The sequence below is a fragment of the Salvelinus fontinalis genome, chromosome 6 (assembly GCF_029448725.1).
Source record: "Salvelinus fontinalis isolate EN_2023a chromosome 6, ASM2944872v1, whole genome shotgun sequence".
Lineage (NCBI taxonomy): Eukaryota > Metazoa > Chordata > Actinopteri > Salmoniformes > Salmonidae > Salvelinus > Salvelinus fontinalis.
This window is the reverse complement of record NC_074670.1, coordinates 76,829,834-76,853,023: the sequence shown is the minus strand read 5'-3', so window position 1 is coordinate 76,853,023 and position 23,190 is coordinate 76,829,834. Positions and strand designations below refer to the sequence as shown.

At 46.4% G+C, this 23,190-nt stretch overlaps 1 protein-coding gene across 6 annotated transcripts in view; it reads right to left on the bottom strand.

Moving 5' to 3' along the window:
• Nucleotides 1–23,190, bottom strand: part of LOC129858465 (copper-transporting ATPase 1-like) — a 43,981-nt gene that overhangs the window by 3,017 nt on the left and 17,774 nt on the right. For 5 of the 6 annotated variants that reach the window (XM_055927717.1, XM_055927718.1, XM_055927719.1 and 2 more), the window contains exons 10-22: nucleotides 20,391–20,624; nucleotides 19,662–19,753; nucleotides 19,272–19,399; nucleotides 19,025–19,179; nucleotides 18,653–18,787; nucleotides 16,679–16,873; nucleotides 16,267–16,449; nucleotides 14,931–15,002; nucleotides 12,764–12,911; nucleotides 12,149–12,295; nucleotides 11,866–12,008; nucleotides 9,510–9,713; nucleotides 3,281–3,501 (exon numbers count right to left, since the gene is read on the bottom strand). In XM_055927717.1, the coding sequence (XP_055783692.1) occupies nucleotides 3,281–3,501; nucleotides 9,510–9,713; nucleotides 11,866–12,008; nucleotides 12,149–12,295; nucleotides 12,764–12,911; nucleotides 14,931–15,002; nucleotides 16,267–16,449; nucleotides 16,679–16,873; nucleotides 18,653–18,787; nucleotides 19,025–19,179; nucleotides 19,272–19,399; nucleotides 19,662–19,753; nucleotides 20,391–20,624 (2,057 nt within the window). Of the gene's footprint in view, nucleotides 1–3,280; nucleotides 3,502–9,509; nucleotides 9,714–11,483; nucleotides 11,521–11,865; nucleotides 12,009–12,148; nucleotides 12,296–12,763; nucleotides 12,912–14,930; nucleotides 15,003–16,266; nucleotides 16,450–16,678; nucleotides 16,874–18,652; nucleotides 18,788–19,024; nucleotides 19,180–19,271; nucleotides 19,400–19,661; nucleotides 19,754–20,390; nucleotides 20,625–23,190 lie in introns of those variants that run through there. The other variant, XM_055927721.1, reaches the window with a different exon arrangement.

The window sequence follows — 23,190 nt, the reverse complement described above, 5'->3', positions numbered from 1 at the left end:
AGAGAAGAGTTAGTGTAGCTACAAACACAGAGAGAGAAGAGAGAGTTAGTGTAGCTACAAACACAGAGAGAGAAGAGTTAGTGTAGCTACAAACACAGAGAGAGAAGAGTTAGTGTAGCTACAAACACAGAGAGAGAGAGGAGAGAGTTAGTGTAGCTACAAACACAGAGAGAGAAGAGTTAGTGTAGCTACAAACACAGAGAGAGAAGAGTTAGTGTAGCTACAAACACAGAGAGAGAGAGGAGAGAGTTAGTGTAGCTACAAACACAGAGAGAGGAGAGTTAGTGTAGCTACAAACACAGAGAGAGAAGAGTTAGTGTAGCTACAAACACAGAGAGAGAAGAGTTAGTGTAGCTACAAACACAGAGAGAGAAGAGTTAGTGTAGCTACAAACACAGAGAGAGAGGAGAGAGTTAGTGTAGCTACAAACAGAGAGAGAGAGGAGAGAGTTAGTGTAGCTACAAACAGAGAGAGAGAAGAGTTAGTGTAGCTACAAACACAGAGAGAGAAGAGTTAGTGTAGCTACAAACACAGAGAGAGAGAGGAGAGAGTTAGTGTAGCTACAAACACAGAGAGAGGAGAGTTAGTGTAGCTACAAACACAGAGAGAGAAGAGTTAGTGTAGCTACAAACACAGAGAGAGAGGAGAGAGTTAGTGTAGCTACAAACACAGAGAGAGAGGAGAGAGTTAGTGTAGCTACAAACAGAGAGAGAGAGGAGAGAGTTAGTGTAGCTACAAACACAGAGAGAGGAGAGTTAGTGTAGCTACAAACACAGAGAGAGGAGAGTTAGTGTAGCTACAAACACAGAGAGAGAAGAGTTAGTGTAGCTACAAACACAGAGAGAGAAGAGTTAGTGTAGCTACAAACACAGAGAGAGAAGAGTTAGTGTAGCTACAAACACAGAGAGAGAAGAGTTAGTGTAGCTACAAACACAGAGAGAGAGAGAAGAGTTAGTGTAGCTACAAACACAGAGAGAGAGAGAAGAGTTAGTGTAGCTACAAACACAGAGAGAGAGAGAAGAGTTAGTGTAGCTACAAACACAGAGAGAGAGAAGAGTTAGTGTAGCTACAAACACAGAGAGAGAGAAGAGTTAGTGTAGCTACAAACACAGAGAGAGAAGAGAGAGTTAGTGTAGCTACAAACACAGAGAGAGAGAAGAGTTAGTGTAGCTACAAACACAGAGAGAGAAGAGAGAGTTAGTGTAGCTACAAACACAGAGAGAGAAGAGAGAGTTAGTGTAGCTACAAACACAGAGAGAAGATTTAGTGTAGCTACAAACACAGAGAGAGAAGAGTTAGTGTAGCTACAAACACAGAGAGAGAAGAGTTAGATAGAGAAACACTAAGACACTACAAGTTGTAGTTCAGTGCTGGATTTAGATTAACCTGTTGAGGCTAGGGGGTGCTGTTGTCACTATTTATGTAAATCGTGTAATTTTTTAAACGGCTTCCTACTAAATTCTTGATCGTACAATATGCATATTATTACTATTATTGGATAGAAAACAGTCTATAGTTTCTATAGGCTTTGGAATTTTGTCTCTGAGTGGAACAGAACTCATTCTACAGCAATTTCCCTGACAGAGTCAGATTTCACACATTTTGGCCCCTGATCTGGAGTCAGTTTTAAGGCCACTGTTATTGCTATGAGCATACAGACACTGCTTACGTCTTCCCCTGGATGCCTTTACGTGATGACGATTTGAATAGTGTCGATTGCCCAATCACAGCCACTATAAATGAAAAAAAACCTGTAGGTAGGAACTCTTTTCCAGCTGCGTCAGGCGCGCGGTGGCCACCGACCCGCACTTGTTCCAAGCATTAGTGTAGGGAGTAATATTTCTCCGGTCATGTTTCTACTCGTTATAGGAGTTAAAAACATCATAAGGTAGTTAATTTAAACCGTTTTATAGCAATTTATAGTGCGATTTTAGTTTAGTGCGATTTTGGGACATTTATTTCTGAGACACTGTGAATCTCTGGGCACGGTTCCAGTTCATGCCGAACGCAATGGACATTTCTACATGGCAAGAGGACAGCTTTCGACCAAAAGACGATTAGACCCAAGAAAGGATTCTTTGCCCAAGATACTGATGGAAGAACAGCTCAAAGTAGGAACAATTTATTATGATAAATCGTGTTTGTCGAAAATTGTTAATCGCTTATGACGCCATTTTGCTAGACGTAGCTTCGCTTGGCGCAAACTGTATTGAAAAGTAAGGATAATTTAAAAAATGTAAATCCGCGATTGTATTAAGAATTAAATTGTCTATCAATCGCTGTCCACCCTATATTTTTTAGTCACGTTTATGAGTATTTATGTATACGACTAGATCACTGTCAAATGTGGCGCAGGACATTTTCTGACCAGCTGGGCTACTTTTCTCATTGTCTAACCATGATTTTGGTGGCTAAATATGCACATTTTCGAACAAACTGTATATGTATGTTGTAATGTGATGTTACAGGAGTGTCATCTGAAGAATTCTGAGAAGGTTAGTGAAAAAATTAATATATTTTGGCGATGTTTACGTTATCGCTCTCTTTGGCTAGAATCAATGCTGGTGTAATGTTTGCACATGTGCTATGCTAATATAACGATTTATTGTGTTTTCGCTGTAAGACACTTAGAAAATCTGAAATATTGTCTGGATTCACAGGATCTGTGTCTTTCGATTAGTGTATGCTGTGTATTTTTACGAAATGTTTGATGATTAGTAGTTAGGTAAACACGTTGCTCATTGTATTTATTCTAGTCCATTTGTGACGGTGGGTGCAATTGTAAACTATGACATCTACCTGAAATATGCACATTTTTCTAACAAAACCTATCCTATACCATAAATATGTTATCAGACTGTCATCTGATGAGCTTTTTTCTTGGTTAGTGGCTATCAATATCTTAGTTTAGCCGAATTGGTGATAGCTACTGGTGTTGGTGGACAAAGAAAAGATGGTGGATTATGCTAATGTGTTTAGCTAATAGATTTACATCTTTACATATTGTGTCTTCCCTGTAAAACATTTTAAAAATCGGACATGTTGGCTGGATTCACAAGATCTGTGTCTTTCATTAGCTGTATTGGACTTTAATGTGTGAAAGTTAAATATTTAAAAAATATATTTTTTTTGAATTTCGCGGCTCTGCCTTTTCAGTGGGGGTGGGGGGGGTGTGCTAGCGGCACCCCAGTCCTAGACAGGTTACTAAGGTGCCGAGGAGAGCTAACACACAGAAATACCACAGCTTGATGGGAAACTGGCACCTGGTCTGGTAACTCACCATCTGAGTAGTAGAGAGGACAGCACCACCGAGACAGAGGACAGGGCCATGGCAGCAGAACCCATCCATGGCTGGAGAACCAGACCAACAGGCATGAACACACCAGCAGCGATAGGGATCCCCACCAGGTTATAGACCAGAGCAAACACAAAGTTGATCCTGATTCTCTTGACGGTCTTCTTGGACAGGTCAATACTCCCCACCACATCCAGCAGGTCATTCTATAGACACGGGGGGGGGGGGAGAGAGAGAAAGAGACACGGGGGGGGAGAGAGAGAAAGAGACACGGGGGGGAGAGAGAGAAAGAGACACGGGGGGGGGAGAGAGAGAAAGAGACACGGGGGGGGAGAGAGAGAAAGAGACACGGGGGGGGAGAGAGAGAAAGAGACACGGGGGGGGAGAGAGAGAAAGAGACACGGGGGGGGAGAGAGAGAAAGAGACACGGGGGGGGAGAGAGAGAAAGAGACACGGGGGGGAGAGAGAGAAAGAGACACGGGGGGGAAGAGAGAGAAAGAGACACGGGGGGGAAGAGAGAGAAAGAGACACGGGGGGGAAGAGAGAGAAAGAGACACGGGGGGGAAGAGAGAGAAAGAGACACGGGGGGGAAAGAGAGAAAGAGACACGGGGGGGAAAGAGAGAAAGAGACACGGGGGGGAAAGAGAGAAAGAGACACGGGGGGGAAAGAGAGAAAGAGACACGGGGGGGAAAGAGAGAAAGAGACACGGGGGGGAAAGAGAGAAAGAGACACGGGGGGAAAGAGAGAAAGAGACACGGGGGGGAGAGAGAAAGAGACACGGGGGGGAGAGAGAAAGAGACACGGGGGGGAGAGAGAAAGAGACACGGGGGGGAGAGAGAAAGAGACACGGGGGGGAGAGAGAAAGAGACACGGGGGGGAGAGAGAAAGAGACACGGGGGGGAGAGAGAAAGAGACACGGGGGGGAGAGAGAAAGAGACACGGGGGGGAGAGAGAAAGAGACACGGGGGGGAGAGAGAAAGAGACACGGGGGGAGAGAGAAAGAGACACGGGGGGAGAGAGAGAGAGAGAGACACGGGGGGAGAGAGAGAGAGACACGGGGGGGGAGAGAGAGAGAGACACGGGGGGAGAGAGAGAGAGACACGGGGGAGAGAGAGAAAGAGACACGGGGGGAGAGAGAAAGAGACACGGGGGGAGAGAGAAAGAGACACGGGGGGAGAGAGAAAGAGACACGGGGGGAGAGAGAGAGAGACACGGGGGGAGAGAGAGAGAGAGAGACACGGGGGGAGAGAGAGAGAGAGAGACACGGGGGGAGAGAGAGAGACACGGGGGGAGAGAGAGAGACACGGGGGGAGAGAGAGAGAGACACGGGGGGAGAGAGAGAGAGACACGGGGGGGAGAGAGAGAGAGACACGGGGGGGAGAGAGAGAGAGACACGGGGGGGAGAGAGAGAGAGAGAGACACGGGGGGAGAGAGAGAGAGAGACACGGGGGGGAGAGAGAGAGAGAGACACGGGGGGGAGAGAGAGAGAGAGACACGGGGGGGAGAGAGAGAGAGAGACACGGGGGGGGGAGAGAGAGAGAGAGACACGGGGGGGGGGGAGAGAGAGACACGGGGGGGAGAGAGAGAGACACGGGGGGAGAGAGAGAGACACGGGGGGGAGAGAGAGAGACACGGGGGAAGAGAGAAAGAGACACGGGGGGAAGAGAGAAAGAGACACGGGGGGGAAGAGAGAAAGAGACACGGGGGGAGAGAGAGAAAGAGACACGGGGGGAGAGAGAGAAAGAGACACGGGGGGAGAGAGAGAAAGAGACACGGGGGAGAGAGAGAAAGAGACACGGGGGGAGAGAGAGAAAGAGACACGGGGGGAGAGAGAGAAAGAGACACGGGGGGAGAGAGAGAAAGAGACACGGGGGGAGAGAGAGAAAGAGACACGGGGGGAGAGAGAGAAAGAGACACGGGGGGAGAGAGAGAAAGAGACACGGGGGGAGAGAGAGAAAGAGACACGGGGGGAGAGAGAGAAAGAGACACGGGGGGAGAGAGAAAGAGACACGGGGGGAGAGAGAAAGACACGGGGGGAGAGAGAAAGAGACACGGGGGGAGAGAGAAAGAGACACGGGGGGAGAGAGAAAGAGACACGGGGGGAGAGAGAAAGAGACACGGGGGGAGAGAGAAAGAGACACGGGGGGAGAGAGAAAGAGACACGGGGGGAGAGAGAAAGAGACACGGGGGGAGAGAGAGAAAGAGACACGGGGGGAGAGAGAGAAAGAGACACGGGGGGAGAGAGAGAAAGAGACACGGGGGGGGAGAGAAAGAGACACGGGGGGGGGGAGAGAAAGAGACACGGGGGGGAGAGAGAAAGAGACACGGGGGGGAGAGAGAAAGAGACACGGGGGGGAGAGAGAAAGAGACACGGGGGGGAGAGAGAAAGAGACACGGGGGGGAGAGAGAAAGAGACACGGGGGGGAGAGAGAAAGAGACACGGGGGGGGGAGAGAGAAAGAGACACGGGGGGAGAGAGAGAAAGAGACACGGGGGGGGGAAAGAAAGAGACACGGGGGGGGAAAGAAAGAGACACGGGGGGGAGAGAAAGAGACACGGGGGGGAGAGAAAGAGACACGGGGGGGAGAGAAAGAGACACGGGGGGAGAGAGAAAGAGACACGGGGGGAGAGAGAAAGAGACACGGGGGGAGAGAGAAAGAGACACGGGGGAGAGAGAAAGAGACACGGGGGAGAGAGAAAGAGACACGGGGGGAGAGAGAAAGAGACACGGGGGGAGAGAGAAAGAGACACGGGGGGAGAGAGAAAGAGACACGGGGGAGAGAGAAAGAGACACGGGGGGAGAGAGAAAGAGACACGGGGGGAGAGAGAAAGAGACACGGGGGGAGAGAGAAAGAGACACGGGGGGGGAGAGAGAAAGAGACACGGGGGGGGGGAGAGAGAAAGAGACACGGGGGGGGGGAGAGAGAAAGAGACACGGGGGGGGAGAGAGAAAGAGACACGGGGGGGGGGAGAGAGAAAGAGACACGGGGGGGAAGAGAGAAAGAGACACGGGGGGGAAGAGAGAAAGAGACACGGGGGGGAAGAGAGAAAGAGACACGGGGGGGAGAGAGAAAGAGACACGGGGGGAGAGAGAAAGAGACGGGGGGGAGAGAGAAAGAGACACGGGGGGGAAGAGAGAAAGAGACACGGGGGGGAAGAGAGAAAGAGACACGGGGGGAAGAGAGAAAGAGACACGGGGGGAAGAGAGAAAGAGACACGGGGGGAAGAGAGAAAGAGACACGGGGGGAAGAGAGAAAGAGACACGGGGGGAAGAGAGAAAGAGACACGGGGGGGAAGAGAGAAAGAGACACGGGGGGGAAGAGAGAAAGAGACACGGGGGAGAGAGAGAAAGAGACACGGGGGGAGAGAGAAAGACACGGGGGGAGAGAGAAAGACACGGGGGGGAGAGAGAAAGAGACACGGGGGAGAGAGAGAAAGAGACATGGGGGGAGAGAGAGAAAGAGACATGGGGGGAGAGAGAAAGACATGGGGGAGAGAGGAAAACTTAGTATTCAAGACAGACTGAGCTTTACCATTACAATAAAAGTGCGCAATTCTTCAAAAATGAATTTGAGATTTGGATAGAAAACACTCTGAAGTTTCTAAAACTGTTTGAATCATGTCTGTGAGAATAACAGAACTAATGTAGCAAAACCCTGAGGACAAACCATTCAGAATTTGTATTTTTTTGATGTCACTGTCTTTTCAATTAGTTTTTTTAGAGACGCCAGATTTCTAATCGACTTGCTTGCAGTTCCTACCGCTTCCACTGGATGTCACCAGTCCTTGGAAATCGGTTGAGGTTATTCCTTTGTGTAGTGAAGAAGTAGGGCTATCGTAAATGAGGGTCACATGAACTAAATATTTTGAGAGTCACGTTACGAAAAAAGTTGCGTCAGATTGTTTTCTTTTTGTATTGAACACAGATCATCCCGTCTTCAAATTGATAGATTATTAACGTTTAAAAATACCTAACGTTGTATTACCAAAGTAGTTTGAAATGTTTTGGTAAAGTTTACATGTAACTTTTGATATATTTTGTAGTGACTTGGTGAAAGTTGGAAGCTGTGTTTTTCTGGATGAAACGGTCCAAATAAATAGACATTTTGGATATATATAGACGGAATTAATCTAACAAAAGGACCATTTGTGATGTTTATGGGACATATTGGAGTGCCAACAAAAGAATTTAGTCAAAGGTAAGGCATGATTTATATTTTATTTCTGCGTTTTGTGTCGTGCTTGCAGTGTTGAATTATGCTACTCTTTGTTTACTTTTGTGCTATCATCAGATAATAGCATCTTATGCTTTCGCCGAAAAACTTTTTTGAAATCTGACATGTTGGCTGGATTCACAACGAGTGTATCTTTAATTTGGTATCTTACATGTGTGATTTAATGAAAGTTAGATTTTTATATCATGTTATTTGAATATGGCGCTCTGTATTTTCCCTGGCTATTGGCCGGTGGGACGTTTGCGTTCCACCTGCCCCAGAGAAGTTAACAAAAGCGCATTCGCGAAAAAAGCACTTGTCGTTGCATATAATAAAGTACCTAACCATAAACATCAATGTCTTTCTTAAAATGTATATATTTTTAAACCTGCATTTTTAGTTAAAAGAAATTCATGTTAGCAGGCAATATTAACTAGGGAAATTGTGTCAATTCTCTTGCGTTCTATGCAAGCAGAGTCGGGGTATATGCAGCAGTTTAAGCCGCCTGGCTCGTTGCGAACTGTGTGAAGACCATTTCTTCCTAACAAAGACCATAATTAATTTGCCAGAATTTTACATAACATTGAAGGTTGTGCAATATTTAGACTCAGGGATGCCATCCGTTAGATAAAATACGAAACGGTTCCGTATTTCACTGAAAGAATAAACATTTTGTTTTCGAAATTATAGTTTCTGGATTTGACCATATTAATGACCTACGGCTTGTATTTCTGTGTTTATTATATTATAATTAAGTCTATGATTTGATAGAGCAGTCTGACTGAGCGGTGGTAGGCAGCAGGAGGCTCGTAAGCATTCATTCAAACAGCACTTTACTGCGTTTGCCAGCAGCTCTTAGCAATGCTTGAAGCACAGAGCTGTTTGACTTCAAGCCTATCAACTCCTGATATTAGGCTGGCAATACTAAAGTGCCTATAAGAACATCCAATAATCAAAGTTATATGAAATACAAATCGTATAGAGAGAAATAGTCCTATAATAACTACAACCTAAAACTTCTTACCTGGGAATATTGAAGACTCATGTTAAAAGGAACCACCAGCTTTCATATGTTCTGAGCAAGGAACTTAAACGTTAGCTTTTTTACATGGCACATTCACTTTTACTTTCTTCTCCAATGCTGTTTTTACAATATTTAAACCAAATTGAACATGTTACATTATTTATTTGAGACTAAATAGATTTTATTGATGTATTATATCAAGTTAAAATAAGTGTTCATTCGGTATTGTTGTAATTGTCATTATTACAAATAATATAATAAATCGTCCGATTAATCGGTATCAGCTTTTTTGGTCCTCCAATAATTGGTATCGGTGTTGAAAAATCATAAATCGGTCAACCTCTAGTAGGGACGATTAGACAGCCAGACAGATTAACGCGTAGAGACGATCAGACAGATTAACGCGTAGAGACGATCAGACAGATTAACGCGTAGAGACGATCAGACAGATTAACGCGTAGAGACGATCAGACAGATTAACGTGTGGAGACGATCAGACAGCCAGACAGATTAACGCGTAGAGACGATCAGACAGATTAACGCGTAGAGACGATCAGACAGATTAACGCGTAGAGACGATCAGACAGATTAACGCGTAGAGACGATCAGACAGATTAACGTGTAGAGACGATCAGACAGATTAACGCGTAGAGACGATCAGACAGATTAACGTGTGGAGACGATCAGACAGCCAGACAGATTAACGCGTAGAGACGATCAGACAGATTAACGTGTAGAGACGATCAGACAGCTTAACGTGTAGAGACGATCAGACAGATTAACGTGTGGAGACGATCAGACAGATTAACGTGTAGAGACGATCAGACAGATTAACGTGTGGAGACGATCAGACAGATTAACGTGTAGAGACGATCAGACAGATTAACGTGTAGAGACGATCAGACAGATTAACGTGTAGAGACGATCAGCCAGCCAGACAGATGTACATCCATCCACTCAGCCCTCTGCTCCTCACCCTGATCAGCACCACGTCAGCTGCCTCTATGGCCACGTCAGTGCCAGTTCCAATGGCGATGCCAACGTCTGCCATGGCCAGAGCGGGCGAGTCGTTGACCCCGTCACCCACCATGGCCACCCTCTTCCCTGCCTGCTGCAGCTGCTCTACCTTGGCCACCTTGTGGGACGGCAGCACCTCCGCAAACACCTTCCTGATGCCCACCTGGAGGAGACAGAGAGACAGCTAAATGAGTTCACAACCTACAATCAAACCATGTTTACACCTTCCTGATGCCCACCTGGAGGAGACAGAGACAGCTAAATGAGTTCACAACCTACAATCAAACCATATTTACACCTTCCTGATGCCCACCTGGAGGAGACAGAGAGACAGCTAAATGACACCACATTTACACCTTCCTGATGCCCACCTGGAGGAGACAGAGACAGCTAAATGAGTTCACAACCTACAATCAAACCATATTTACACCTTCCTGATGCCCACCTGGAGGAGACAGAGAGACAGCTAAATGACACCACATTTACACCTTCCTGATGCCCACCTGGAGGAGACAGAGACAGCTAAATGAGTTCACAACCTACAATCAAACCATGTTTACACCTTCCTGATGCCCACCTGGAGGAGACAGAGACAGCTAAATGAGTTCACAACCTACAATCAAACCATATTTACACCTTCCTGATGCCCACCTGGAGGAGACAGAGAGACAGCTAAATGACACCACATTTACACCTTCCTGACACCCACCTGGAGGAGACAGAGAGACAGCTAAATGACACCACATTTACACCTTCCTGACACCCACCTGGAGGAGACAGAGAGACAGCTAAATGAGTTCACAACCTACATTTACACCTTCCTGATGCCCACCTGGAGGAGACAGAGAGACAGCTAAATGACACCACATTTACACCTTCCTGATGCCCACCTGGAGGAGACAGAGAGACAGCTAAATGACACCACATTTACACCTTCCTGACACCCACCTGGAGGAGACAGAGAGACAGCTAAATGACACCACATTTACACCTTCCTGACACCCACCTGGAGGAGACAGAGAGACAGCTAAATGAGTTCACAACCTACATTTACACCTTCCTGATGCCCACCTGGAGGAGACAGAGAGACAGCTAAATGACACCACATTTACACCTTCCTGATGCCCACCTGGAGGAGACAGAGAGACAGCTAAATGACACCACATTTACACCTTCCTGATGCCCACCTGGAGGAGACAGAGAGACAGCTAAATGACACCACATTTACACCTTCCTGACACCCACCTGGAGGAGACAGAGACAGCTAAATGAGTTCACAACCTACATTTACACCTTCCTGATGCCCACCTGGAGGAGACAGAGAGACAGCTAAATGACACCACATTTACACCTTCCTGATGCCCACCTGGAGGAGACAGAGACAGCTAAATGACAGTTCACAACCTACAATCAAACCACATTTACACCTTCCTGATGCCCACCTGGAGGAGACAGAGACAGCTAAATGACAGTTCACAACCTACAATCAAACCACATTTACACCTTCCTGACGCCCACCTGGAGGAGACAGAGAGACAGCTAAATGACACCACATTTACACCTTCCTGATGCCCACCTGGAGGAGACAGAGAGACAGCTAAATGACACCACATTTACACCTTCCTGACACCCACCTGGAGGAGACAGAGACAGCTAAATGACAGTTCACAACCTACAATCAAACCACATTTACACCTTCCTGATGCCCACCTGGAGGAGACAGAGACAGCTAAATGACACCACATTTACACCTTCCTGATGCCCACCTGGAGGAGACAGACAGCTAAATGACAGTTCACAACCTACAATCAAACCACATTTACACCTTCCTGACGCCCACCTGGAGGAGACAGAGAGACAGCTAAATGAGTTCACAACCTACATTTACACCTTCCTGACACCCACCTGGAGGGGACAGAGAGACAGCTAAATGAGTTCACAACCTACATTTACACCTTCCTGATGCCCACCTGGAGGAGACAGAGAGACAGCTAAATGACAGTTCACAACCTACATTTACACCTTCCTGACGCCCACCTGGAGGAGACAGAGAGACAGCTAAATGACAGTTCACAACCTACAATCAAACCACATTTACACCTTCCTGACGCCCACCTGGAGGACACAGAGAGACAGCTAAATGACAGTTCACAAGACACAATAAAATCACATTTCCATTTGGGTTGTTAATCAGATGCTGAGTGACATGTTCTGGTTCAGTAGATACATTCATAAACATTATATTTGCATGTAGTAGTCTATGTAGTCTCCCGTGACCTCTGAACCCCACCCCCCCAGCCAGTCCAGTCCCCTACCTGAGCAGCGATGGCCCGTGCTGTCTTGCTGTTGTCTCCAGTCATCAGAATCACCTCCAGTCCCATGGCCTGCAGGGTGTGAACCGCCAACTCTGCCTCAGGCTTCACTGTGTCTGCTATGGCTATCATGGCACATAGAAGATCTACAGAGAGAGAGACACGGGGGGAGAGAGACAGAGACGGAGAGAGAGACAGAGAGAGAGAGGGAGGGGAGAGTGATTATATACACTCAGCAACACAATGGATTAAAGGTTGGAAACTCCTAAGGCTACTCAGTACTCACTGTCCACTGCCACCAGTACAGCAGTGCGTCCTCTGTGTTCATGTTCATTCATGGTCTCGTCAACATCAGGTCTGATCTGCAGTCCGTTCCTCCTCATCCACTCCCTGTTCCCTATCAACACCACGTAGGATGCTGTCTGCACCAGGGCTATAGAGGAACACAGAGAGGTTACTGGTTCCCTATCAACACCACGTAGGATGCTGTCTGCACCAGGGCTATAGAGGAACACAGAGAGGTTACTGGTTCCCTATCAACACTACGTAGGATGCTGTCTGCACCAGGGCTATAGAGGAACACAGAGAGGTTACTGGTTCCCTATCAACACTACGTAGGATGCTGTCTGCACCAGGGCTATAGAGGAACACAGAGAGGTTACTGGTTCTCTGTCTGCACCAGGGCTATAGAGGAACACAGAGGAATAATAGGGGTTAGACTAGAATATATCCTAGATTGTAGACAGAATGTATAGCATGCATTTCAATCGGTGCAGTGGAAACAGGCCTTATGGTGAATAATAATTGACAATAAGGGCTAATTTAAGATTGTATTTTCCATTCAGCTTTAAAACAATTGAAAATAGCTGTCCTATTTTGCACTACATATCCCAGTACGCACTGAGAGGCTGCGGGTCCATGATGAGGGGGTGTGATCCTGGCCGGGTTCTGGAGTCACTGATCTGGACCAGAACACTGTTTCCCTGGTTGTTGTCTTCACTGTCACTGTCCTCCTGATGTTGTCTCAGCAGGGTCTCTGTGTTACTGACCTAACACACACACACACACAGTTTATTACACAGCCGTCACGGTCCTCCTGATGTTGTCTCAGCAGGGTCTCTGTGTTACTGACCTAACACACACACACACACACACAGATTATTACACAGCCGTCACTGTCCTCCTGATGTTGTCTCAGCAGGGTCTCTGTGTTACTGACCTAACACACACACACACACACAGATTATTACACAGCCGTCACTGTCCTCCTGATGTTCTCAGCAGGGTCTCTGTGTTACTGACCTAACACACACACACACACACACACACACACACACAGATTATTACACAGCCGTCACTGTCCTCCTGATGTTGTCTCAGCAGGGTCTCTGTGTTACTGACCTAACACACACACACACACAGATTATTACACAGCCGTCACTGTCCTCCTGATGTTGTCTCAGCAGGGTCTCTGTGTTACTGACCTAACACACACACACACACACAGATTATTACACAGCCGTCACTGTCCTCCTGATGTTGTCTCAGCAGGGTCTCTGTGTTACTGACCTAACACACACACACACAGTTTATTACACAGCCGTCACTGTCCTCCTGATGTTGTCTCAGCAGGGTCTCTGTGTTACTGACCTAACACACACACACACACACACAGTTTATTACACAGCCGTCACTGTCCTCCTGATGTTGTCTCAGCAGGGTCTCTGTGTTACTGACCTAACACACACACAGTTTATTACACAGCCGTCACTGTCCTCCTGATGTTGTCTCAGCAGGGTCTCTGTGTTACTGACCTAACACACACACACACAGTTTATTACACAGCCGTCACTGTCCTCCTGATGTTGTCTCAGCAGGGTCTCTGTGTTACTGACCTAACACACACACACACACAGTTTATTACACAGCCGTCACTGTCCTCCTGATGTTGTCTCAGCAGGGTCTCTGTGTTACTGACCTAACACACACACACACACACACACACACACACACAGATTATTACACAGCCGTCACTGTCCTCCTGATGTTGTCTCAGCAGGGTCTCTGTGTTACTGACCTAACACACACACACACACACACACACACACAGATTATTACACAGCCGTCACTGTCCTCCTGATGTTGTCTCAGCAGGGTCTCTGTGTTACTGACCTAACACACACACACACACACAGATTATTACACAGCCGTCACTGTCCTCCTGATGTTGTCTCAGCAGGGTCTCTGTGTTACTGACCTAACACACACACACACACACAGATTATTACACAGCCGTCACTGTCCTCCTGATGTTGTCTCAGCAGGGTCTCTGTGTTACTGACCTAACACACACACAGTTTATTACACAGCCGTCACTGTCCTCCTGATGTTGTCTCAGCAGGGTTTCTGTGTTACTGACCTAACACACACACAGTTTATTACACAGCCGTCACTGTCCTCCTGATGTTGTCTCAGCAGGGTCTCTGTGTTACTGACCTAACACACACACACACACAGTTTATTACACAGCCGTCACGGTCCTCCTGATGTTGTCTCAGCAGGGTCTCTGTGTTACTGACCTAACACACACACACACACAGTTTATTACACAGCCGTCACGGTCCTCCTGATGTTGTCTCAGCAGGGTCTCTGTGTTACTGACCTAACACACACACACACAGTTTATTACACAGCCGTCACGGTCCTCTCCTGATGGTCTCTGTGTTACTGACCTAACACACACACACACAGTTTATTACACAGCCGTCACGGTCCTCTCCTGATGGTCTCTGTGTTACTGACCTAACACACACACACACACAGTTTATTACACAGCCGTCACGGTCCTCTCCTGATGGTCTCTGTGTTACTGACCTAACACACACACAGTTTATTACACAGCCGTCACGGTCCTCTCCTGATGGTCTCTGTGTTACTGACCTAACACACACACACACACACAGTTTATTACACAGCCCTCTCCTGATGGTCTCTGTGTTACTGACCTAACACACACACACACACAGTTTATTACACAGCCCTCTCCTGATGGTCTCTGTGTTACTGACCTGGCATCGTATTCCACAGCCTGGCACAGCCTGGAAGTCAGTACACGCACCAAGGGACTCCGTACCCAGCTCCTAATACAGAGACAGATTAGTATACTTCATCTGGATCCACAATGGAATGATCCACTCACGACCAGTCTCCTACCTGTCAGCTGTAGTACTGAGGTTCAGTTGGACTCACCAGTTTACAGGACTTGGTAACAGAATCAGACTCACCTGTTTACAGGACTTGGTAACAGAATCAGACCCACCCGTTTACAGTACTTGGTAACAGAATCAGACCCACCCGTTTATAGTACTTGGTAACAGAACCAGACCCACCTGTTTACAGTACTTGGTAACAGAACCAGACCCACCTGTTTACAGTACTTGGTAACAGAACCAGACCCACCTGTTTACAGTACTTGGTAACAGAACCAGACCCACCTGTTTACAGTACTTGGTAACAGAACCAGACCCACCTGTTTACAGTACTTGGTAACAGAACCAGACCCACCCGTTTACAGTACTTGGTAACAGAATCAGACCCACCCGTTTACAGTACTTGGTAACAGAATCAGACCCACCCGTTTACAGTACTTGGTGATGGAACCAGACTCACCCGTTTACAGTACTTGGTGATGGAACCCGACTCACCTGTTTACAGTACTTGGTGATGGAATCAGACTCACCTGTTTACAGTACTTGGTAACAGAATCAGACTCACCTGTTTACAGTACTTGGTAACAGAATCAGACTCACCTGTTTACAGTACTTGGTAACAGAATCAGACTCACCTGTTTACAGTACTTGGTAACAGAATCAGACTCACCTGTTTACAGTACTTGGTGATGGAACCCGACTCACCTGTTTACAGTACTTGGTAACAGAATCAGACTCACCTGTTTACAGTACTTGGTGATGGAATCAGACTCACCTGTTTACAGTACTTGGTAACAGAATCAGACTCACCTGTTTACTTTACTGGATGATGGAATCAGACTCACCTGTTTACAGTACTTGGTGATGGAACCAGACTCACCTGTTTACAGTACTTGGTGATGGAATCAGACTCACCTGTTTACAGTACTTGGTAACAGAATCAGACTCACCTGTTTACAGTACTTGGTGATGGAACCAGACTCACCTGTTTACAGTACTTGGTGATGGAATCAGACTCACCTGTTTACAGTACTTGGTGATGGAACCAGACTCACCTGTTTACAGTACTTGGTGATGGAATCAGACTCACCTGTTTACAGTACTTGGTGATGGAACCAGACTCACCTGTTTACAGTACTTGGTGATGGAATCAGACTCACCTGTTTACAGTACTTGGTGATGGAACCAGACTCACCTGTTTACAGTACTTGGTGATGGCAGCTCCCAGCGGGTGTTCACTGTTGTTCTCTGCGGTCCCTACGACGGCCAGCAGACGGGAGCGAGGCATCCTGTTCCCCTCCACTACAATCTTCACCTGGATGACTTTAGGAGCTCCGTAGGTGATGGTACCCGTCTTATCAAACACCACTGTCTGGATCTGGAAAATATACCGTTTTTTTTTGTAATGAGTTAGCAATAAGGGAAGCGATAGTATAGCGATCCTCAGACAATTTAATAAGATACACCCAGTAACTGCAACAGTCGCAAATAATCAGATTCTGACTACAAACATGAGGCATAACATATCAAACCGAATGATTTTTACTATCAATATGATATTATTAGTGATCGACTATTGTCTGATTGGTAGTGTCTTCTCCCCTCACCTTGTGTGCCATCTCTAGTGGTTCCCCTCCCTTGATGAGGATACCGTTCTGAGCACCCACCCCCGTGCCCACCATCACAGCTGTCGGGGTTGCCAGGCCCAGAGAGCAGGGGCAGGCGATACACAGCACCGTGATGGAGGCCTGGAAGGCAAACCTGATCACGGCTTCTGCCTTGGAGATGCTCTTATCATAGCCCTGTAGAGGGAGACAGAGAGACGTTAGACAGGGTAGTCTACAGCTTGGAGACGCTCTTATCATAGCCCTGTAGAGGGAGACAGAGAAACAGGGGAACAGTCTGGATTACATTTCAATAGTCTAATGCTGATTTCTTCTCTCTTGCCTCCTTCCCTTGATCAGCCTCCACTGTTTAACTTCTTTGGGGTAGGGGGCAGTATTTTCACGTCCGGATGAAAAGCATGCTCAGAGTAAACGGCCTGCTACAAAGCCATAAAAGCTAGAATATGCATATTATTAGTAGATTTGGATAGAAAACACTCTGAAGTTTTTAAAACTGTTTGAATGATGTCTGAGTATAACAGAACTCATCAGGCAGGCAAAAACCTGAGAAAAAAATCCAACCAGGAAGTGGGAATTCTGAGGTTGGTCGATTTTCAAATCAGCTCCTATTGAAGATACAGTGGGATATTGGTAATGTTGCACTTCCTACGGCTTCCACTAGATGTCAACAGTCGTTAGAACCTTGTCTGATGCCTCTACTGTTTAGTGGGGCCGAAGGAGAGGAATTAGTCAGGTCTGCCATGAGGTGACCATGCGCGTTCACGTGAGAGCGAGCTCTGTCCCATCGCAATTCTGAAGACACAGGAATACTCTGGTTGGAACATTATTGAAGAATTATGTTAAAAACATCCTAAAGATTGATTCAATACTTCGTTTGTCATGTTTTTACGGACTGTAATATAACTAACTTTTCGTCCGTACTTTCCGCTGGACCTGCCCGCACGTCGTGAGTTTGGAAAGTGTACTGAACACTAGAACAACAAGGAGGAATATGGACATAAATGACGGACATTATCGAACAAAACAAGCATTTATTATGGAACTGGGATTCCTGGGAGTGCATTCTGATGAAGATCATGAAAGGTAAGTGAATGTTTATAATGTGACTTCTGTTGACTGCATAATATGGCGGCTATATTTGTGTCTTGATTGGTTTTCTTTTTCCGAAAAGCTTTTTTGAAAATCTGACACAGCGGTTGCATTAAGGAGAAGTGCATCTAAAAGTCCATGCATAACAGTTGTATCTTTTAGCAATGTTTATGATGAGTATTCCTGTAAATTGATGTGGCTCTGCAAAATCACCGGATGTTTTGTGACTTCTGAACGTAAGGCGCCAATGTAAACTCAGATTTTTGGATATAAATATGAACCTCACCGAACAAAACATACATGTATTGTGTAACATGAAGTCCTATGAGTGTCATCTGATGAAGATCATCAAATGTTAGTAATTTTATCTATATTTCTGCTTTTTGTGAATCCTCTCTTTGGCTGGAAAAATGGCTGTGTTATCTGTGACTAGGTGCTGACCTAACATAATCGTTTGGTTTGCTTTCGTCGTAAAGCCTTTTTGAAATCGGACACTGTGGCTGGATTTACAACAAGTGCATCTTTAAAATGGTGTAAAATACATGTATGTTTGAGGAATTTTAATTATGGGATTTCTGTTGTTTTGAATTTAGCGCCCTGCAGTTTCACTGACTGTTGAAGAGGTGGGACGCTACCGTCCCATGTACCCTAGAGAGGTTAAACAGGAAGTAGACAGGTGACAGCAGATTCCCCACTAGGCCTTTCCCATACTGCTCTCACAAAGAGACAGGATTTAAATGAAAATTATATAAATACCTGATTTAAGTGGAATGATTTAGCTAAATACACCCCCTGTAAAAGTTTTTACACAGATATCAGCATAGTAAAGGTTTTTACATAGATATCTGTATAGTAATTGTTACTCACCGGGAAGTATTTTTCCACCAGTGGAAAGTCAACAAAGCCAATGAGGATCCAGGCGAACAGAGTGAGGAGAGAGACCCCAACGATGAACGGGACAAAGTAACCGCTGATCTTATCTGCAAACTGCTGGATGGGAGCCTGCAGGGGAGAGGTCAGAGGTCATGAAGGTTAAAGCATAGGTCAGAGGCCACAGAGGTGAAGCTCTTCCAGCTCATTACTGAAAAATTCATTCTGAGACAAATCCTCCATGTGTTGCCCAAGGTCAGTTCTGTCAAAATCAAATATAGACAAATATATATCAAATATCCAACTCAAAGTCCAGGAAACAGAAGATAATTTACACAAAATTTGACATATTACCACCACCACCCTCACCTTAGATGTCTGAGCCTCCTCCACTAGTTTAACTATCTGAGACAGGGTTGTGTCCAGGCCCACGTGTGTAGCACTGACGAGCAGAGAGCCGTTCTGGTTGATAGAGCCAGCTATCACTGTGCTGCCTGGCTTCTTAGTCACTGGCATGGCCTCGCCTGGGACACAAAACACATCAGAGATGAGACATTAGCTTTGAGATGTATCTTCTCCAGTCTCCTCAGAGTTGATCTTCCCCACTGTAACCCACCTGTGATGAGGGACTCGTCAGCCATGCTGTGTCCCTCGATGACCCTCCCATCAACGGGGAACTTCCCTCCAGGCACCACCCTGACCACGTCTCCTCTCTGGACCAGCTCTACATCTACCTGCTCCTCACTGACATGGACAGAGAGAAAGGCATGTAGTCAGATGCAGGTTCTATGCCACGTCTCAAAAGAGTTTGCTGTTCAATGTTGGCCTGGGGTCAGTTCTGATTAAACATCGAAATGAAACTTAAACACTTGAAATAGTTTCAAATATCTTACAACCTGCCTTATCCAAATCCTAATCTCAGGGCCAGAAACGGTTTTGGTTAAGAGCAGAAACACCCAGGCTATCCAACTCCAAGTGTAGAAACAGGAGAAGTTTAGTGAAGTACCTGAGTACAGACATGTCCGTGTTGAGTGTGACCACCGTGGCCTCGCTGGCCTGGAGGGACATCAGCTTGGACAGAGCTTCTGATGTCTTACTCTGCAGGGGAGACAGAGCAGGTCAGGACTATATGGTTGCAATAGCTACAGAGCATTCGGGCCGGATGTGATACAGCCTGGTTTCGAACCAGGGACTGCAGTGACGCCTCTTGCGCTGAGGTGCAGTGCCTCAGACCGCTGCGCCACTCGGGAGCTCATGACTTCTAGAAGACATGCTTCTACATCTTTATAGCAACGGACAGTAGTAGTTGCAGAGCATGGTGCTATTTTTGTAGCAAGAGTACGTCTCTATTAATGATAAGTTATCCGTTTGTGTTATAGCTAAAGTATGCTTTTACATACAGTGCCTTCAGAAAGTATTCAGACCCGTTGACTTTCCCCACATTTTGTTACATTTACAGCCTTATTCTTAAAATTGGTTCAATTGTACCCCCCCTTATCAATCTACACACAAAACCTCAATGACAAAGCAAAAAACAGTTTAAAAAATATATATATTTGGTTCGAAACCAGGCTGCATCACATCCAGCTGTGATTGGGAGTCCCATAGGGCGGCGCACAATTAGCCCAGCGTTGTTCGGGTTTGGCCGGGGTAGGCCGTCACTGTAAATAAGAATTTGTTCTTAATTGACTTGTCTAGTTAAAAGGTTAAATAAAGAGATATATAGGTTCAGTACCTTGGCAATCTGCTCCAGCCAGCGCCCCAGGGAGATGAAGACAAAGAGCATGGGGGGCGTGTCAAAGAAGGTGATGGGGTTGACCTTTGCCCTCTCTATCATGGCGACCATGAGGATGACCACGGAGTAGGTGAAGGCTATGGAGGTGGCCAGCACGATGAGCACGTCCATGTTGGCTGTTTTGTGTTTCAGGGCCTTATAGGCATGGGTGTAGAAGTAGCGTCCGCCAATAAACTAAAAGACAAGAATGTTAAAAAATTCAAAATATATTAATTTCAGGTTTGATTAGAAAATGACTTTCACACTTGAGTCACAAATGGTGATTATTATTTAAGTAAGTATTGTGTTACTTAGAAAGATACACGAGATCACCAAAAGTATGTGGACACCTGCTAGTCGAACATTTCATCCCAAAATTATGGGCATTAATATGGAGTTGGTTCCCCCCTCTGCTGCTATATCAGCCTCCACTCTTCTGGGAAGGATTTCCACTAGATGTTGGAACATTGCTGCGGGGACTTGCTTCCATTCAGCCACAAGAGCATTAGATGTTAGGCACAGATGTTAGGTCTGGCTCGCAGTCGGCGTTCCAATTCATCCCAAAGGTGTTTAAAGGGGTTGAGGTCAGGGCTCTATGCACACCAGTAAAGTTCTTCCACACCTATCTCGACAAACCATTTCTGTATGGACCTCGCTTTGTGAACAGGGGCATTGTCATGCTGAAACAAGACAGGGCCTTGCCCAAACTGTTGCCACAAAGTTGGAAGCACAGAATCGTCTAGAATGTCATTGTATGCTGTAGCGTTAAGATTTTCCTTCACTGGAACTAAGGGGCCTAGCCTGAAACAGCCCCAGACCATTATCACCCCTCCACCAAACGTTACAGTTTGCACTATGCATTCAGGCAGGTAGACGTCTCCTGGCATTCGCCAAACCCAGATTCGTCCGTCAGACTGCCAGATGATAAATTGGGATTAATCACGCCAGAGAACGCATTTCCACTGCTCCAGAGTCCAGTGGCGGCGAGCTTTACACTAGTCCAGCCAACACTTGGCATTGCGAATGGTGATCTTAGGCTTGTGTGCGGCTGCTCGTCCATGGAAACCCATTTCATGAAGCTTCCGACTAACAGTTCGTGCTGAAGCAGCTTCCAGAAGTATTTTGGAACTCGGTAGTTAATGTCGCAAACGAGGGCAGGCAATTTTTACACGCTTCAGCACTCGGCGGTCCCGTTCTGTGACCTTGTGTGGCCTACCACTTTGCGGCTGAGCCGTTGTTGCTCTTAGTTGTTTCCACGTCACAATAACAGTACTTACAGTTGACTGGGGCAGCGTTAGCAGGGCATCCTTGTTGGAAAGGTGGTATCCTATGACGGTGCCACGTTAAGTCACTGAGCTCTTCAGTAAGACCATTCTACTGCCAATGTTTGTCTATGGAGATTGCATGGGTGTGTGCTCGATTTTATACCCGTCAGCAACGTGTGTGGCTGAAATGGCCAAATCCACTAATTTTAAGGTGTCCACATACTTTGGTATACAGTGCCTTCAGAAAGTATTCAGACTCCTTGACTTTTCACATATTTTGATAAGTTACAGCCTTATTCTAAAATGTATTAAATTGTTTTTTTTTGCTCATCAATGTACACACAATACCTCATAATGACAAAGCAAAATCAAGTTTTTGAAATGTTTGCTAATTCAATAAATATAAAAAAACATATTTACACAAGTATTCAGACAATTTACTCAGTACTTTGTTGAAGAACCTTTGGCATTTATTACAGCCTCGAGTCTTCTTGGGTATGACGCTACAAGCCTGGCACACCTGTATCTGGAGAGTTTCACCCATTCATCCCTGCAGATCCTCTCAAGCTCTGTCAGGTTGGATGGGGAGTGTCGCTGCACAGCCATTTTCAGGTCTCTCGAGAGATGTTCGATCGGGTTCAAGTCTGGGCTCTGGCTGGGCCACTCAAGGACATTCATAGACTTGTTCCGACGCCACTCCTGCATTGTCTTGGCTGTGTGCTTAAGGTTGCTGTCCTATTGGAAGGTGAACCTTCGGCCCAGTCCAAAGTCCTGAGCACTCTGGAGCAGGTTTTCATCAAGAATCTCTCTGTACTTCTCTCTGTTCATCTTTCCCTCAATCCTGACTAGTCTCCCAGTCCCTGAAAAACATCCCCACATCATGATGCTGCCACCACCATGCTTCACCATAGGGATGGTGACAGTTTTCCTCCAGACATGACGCTTGGCATTCAGGCCAAAGAGTTCAATCTTGGTTTCATCAGACCAGAGAATCTTGTTTCTCATTGTTGGAGTGTCTTTAAGGAAACTCCAAACGGGCTGTCATGTGCCTTTTACTGAGAAATGGCTTCCGTCTGGTCAATCTCCCATAAAGGCCTGATTGGTGGAGTACTGCAGAGATTGTCGACCTTCTGGAAGGTTCTCCCATCTCCACAGAGGAACTCTGGATCTCTGTCAGAGTGACCATCTGGTTTTGGTCACCTCCCTGACCATGGCCCTTTTCCCCCAATTGCTCAGTTTGCCCGGGCGGCCAGCTCTAGGAAGAGGATTGGTGGTTCCAAACTTCTTCTATTTAAGAATGATGAGGTCACTGTGTTCTTAGGGACCTTCAATGCTGTAGACATTTATTGGTACCCTTCTCCAGATCTGTGCCTCGATACAATCCTGTCTCGGAGCTCTAAGGACAATTCCTTTGACCTCATGGCTTGGTTTTTGCTCTGACATGCACTGTGGGACCTTATATAAACAGGTGTGTGCCTTTCCAAATCATGTCCAGT